The sequence below is a fragment of the Notothenia rossii genome, assembly GCF_949606895.1.
Source record: "Notothenia rossii genome assembly, chromosome: 1".
Classification (NCBI taxonomy): domain Eukaryota; kingdom Metazoa; phylum Chordata; class Actinopteri; order Perciformes; family Nototheniidae; genus Notothenia; species Notothenia rossii.
The window spans coordinates 4,888,965-4,891,877 of NC_136912.1; the positions used below are offsets into that span (position 1 = coordinate 4,888,965).

The following is a 2,913-nucleotide window of genomic DNA, read 5'->3' on the forward strand; positions in this document are numbered from 1 at the left end:
AGGAGGGCAGTTCAGTGACTCTGACCTGTAGCAGTGATGCTAACCCAGCAGCTAACTACACCTGGTACAAGGAGGATGAAGACTCTCCAAAAGCTTCAGGACAGATCTTCACCATCACTGACTTCAGAGCTGAACACAGTGGGAGTTATTCCTGTGGAGCCCAGAACAAGTTAGGACGTAGTAACTCCACCTTTCATCTGAGTGCTGTGGCAGGTAATTGTTATGCATTCATCTCCTACCACACGCTTATCAGCTTGTGTGTTTTCAGTCACATAGGAGGCAGAACAAAGTCTGTGAGATGCAGTTTTCTTCCTTGATGTGGGAAAGGGTGTAAGAAAGTTTTATTTCTGTTACATTACAACAGGCTCATTTAATTGTATTGTTCCCGTGTTTCAACGAATGTTGGGGTTACGTTAAGAAAGAGTCTTTTCGATAGCCCTTGATCACCAGTGGGCCTAAAACTGATAAGACCTCAGTAATGCAGGTATTTGTATTCAAAATTAAGTTGATGATTAAGGGCACATTAAGGACTTTCTGGATGCAACTGAGCAGGAGAAAGTTTGGAGACAAACCCTAGACTTACTGGGCTGGTTAGCTGTCCAGCTGCTCTGGGAGCACCAGGAGACTCAAAGGGAAGGACAAACAGTATTCAGGAGTAAAAAATATCCCCATTAGAGAAACACTGCTGCATTAACTGTCTGTTCTCTGTTGATCTCTGTTTCTCAGGATCACAGAATCTACTACCTTTGGTAACAATCCCTGTTGTTCTCCTGGCTGTCATTTCTCTCTCTGTCTTCCTGTGGATCAGGTGAGCAGATCTGTTCAACTTAATCGTTGTTTGTTAAATCGTTGAAAATGTGTTTGTTAGAACTTTATCACTTTGTAACCAGAAAAAAGAGGGCTTCCAGGGACTCTGCTGAGCCTGAAGAGAGACCGGAACACACAGAAGAGGTGAGAATATGTTTATAACAGATACTGTTTATCTAGTCCCAAAAAATCTGTTCTATTGAAAATGTCTTGAAACGTCCTTAATCTTTTCTGTCATACAGCATGATGTTGATGAAGCAGGGATAATTCTTCCATCAAACCACATTTGAGTTTTATGTCCTGGCTGCAATCCTTTGAAAAACTATAAACCAAATAACATTCAAATGTACAGCTGATCCCAATGTCAGACAACAATATGTCCAAATGAGCAGTCACAGGTCAGGGTGCTCTGCTGTTTCACGAGTTGTCCTCCAGGTGTCAGTACTGGGTCCACTCTTGTTCATAATAATAATAATAATGCATTTTATTTATGGAGCGCTTTTCTAGAAAGTCAAAGTCACTTTACAAAGTAAAACAATCACAAAAACGTAATTGAAACAACACAATTAAAATATATAAAACACATCATTAATTACAGATTAAAAGCAATTCTGAAGAGGTGAGTTTTGATTGGTCATTTGAACATGGTGAGATCGGGGCAGTCACGGATGTGTTTGGGGAGTGAGTTCCAGAGAGAGGGGGCAGCGTCATCATCTACCTCTAACCATGTTGTCCACTTTCCCTGCTATGCCGATGATGAACTCACTAAAACCAACCTTTCCGCAAACCTTTACTCCCCCGAGCCTAATCATTGATTGCTTCTCTGTACCTTTCTCCAGTTAAGTCAAAAGCCTTGGTGTCACCTTAGAACCACCCTCTCTTCTGCACCTACCTTAAGAAACATCACCCAGACTTCATTCTTCCACCTACACAACATTTCCAGACTCCCTCCATCCCTCTCTAGATTAAGTCTTAGTCCATGCATTTGTCACATCCTGTATTGACTATTGCAAGGGTTCCCTCTCCGGTCTGTCCACCAATCTCTTCCACAAGCTCCAAATCATTCAGAACTGGGATTAACCGCACAGAATGCTCTGACCACATCATCCCCTTTCTCAAGCAGCTACACTGGCTCCCTCTTCAATACCAACATTGACTAATAAAACCTTCTGCTCACCTACAAAGCCCTCCACAGCCTCCCCACCAACCATCTCACTGACCTCTTTCACATGAGTATACCCCCTCCTGCTCCTTCCACTCATCCTCAGTTGATTATCTAACCATCCCCACTTATCACCAACCATTCTGTACGCTGTGATGAAATGCTGCTGACCCTGTCCCCCTTGTGTTTGTTCTTAAATATATCTCTTTTTATGTTTGCCCTGTTTGTGTTTGGTTCTGGATTTGCTGTTTTTCTTCTTTGATAATTTGTTTTATGCATTGAAAGGTGTCCTTGGGTGTCCTACAAGGCACCTCCAAATAAAACGTTTTTTTTTTTTATTGTCTAGTATGCCACCGTCCACTTTTCCAACAACCGAGCGAATCCTCTTTACTCCAACATGAGAGAAGCTCAACAACTCAGACAGACGGAGCAACAGGAAGTCACGGAGTACGCTGCCGTCAAGTTCAGCAGTGCTGCCCCGAGGTGAGCAGCTCCTCACACAGGAACATTATTCATACATCGTTTAATTCCTTTTGCATTATTATTACCACTAAGAAATACATCATTGATCTCTCAGGACCAGAGGTCAGGACTCTGGAGAGGATCCAGCTGCATTGTACAGCACGGTCAACAAATCCAGATAAACACAGCAGGCGTTGCATTTGAAGGATACTTCTGTTTTTTACAATCACATTTCTATTTACACAGGGTAATGTGGATTTTTTAAATACATGTCTCTGGGCGAACCTCTCCAAGAATGAGGCAATGAGTTTTCAGCCTAGTTTTTGTTAATCTGAATGGCTCAAATGTAAAGGATTTGTTAAGTATTTCACAACTTAATGTAATAAATTGTAAATATTTCTTTTGTAACAAGATTTTTGCCACAAAGAAATTACAAAATGTAGAGATGCTGCAACAAGAGATCTGATTCCTGACTGCTGGCT

The 2,913-nt window shown here is 41.7% G+C and overlaps 1 protein-coding gene across 1 annotated transcript in view; it reads left to right on the forward strand.

Annotated features, from left to right (window-relative positions):
- LOC307045276 (cell adhesion molecule CEACAM5-like) overlaps positions 1 to 2,913 on the forward strand; it is a gene marked incomplete at its 5' end in the record, with an annotated part of 18,586 nt that extends 15,673 nt beyond the window's left edge. Inside the window, 5 exons of the mRNA XM_079690821.1 lie at positions 1 to 213; positions 727 to 808; positions 891 to 951; positions 2,316 to 2,452; positions 2,547 to 2,913. The exon at positions 1 to 213 is cut by the window's left edge and continues 48 nt beyond it. Coding sequence (XP_079546947.1) covers positions 1 to 213; positions 727 to 808; positions 891 to 951; positions 2,316 to 2,452; positions 2,547 to 2,613 — 560 coding nt within the window. The 3' untranslated portion in view covers positions 2,614 to 2,913. The remainder of the gene's footprint in view (positions 214 to 726; positions 809 to 890; positions 952 to 2,315; positions 2,453 to 2,546) is intronic.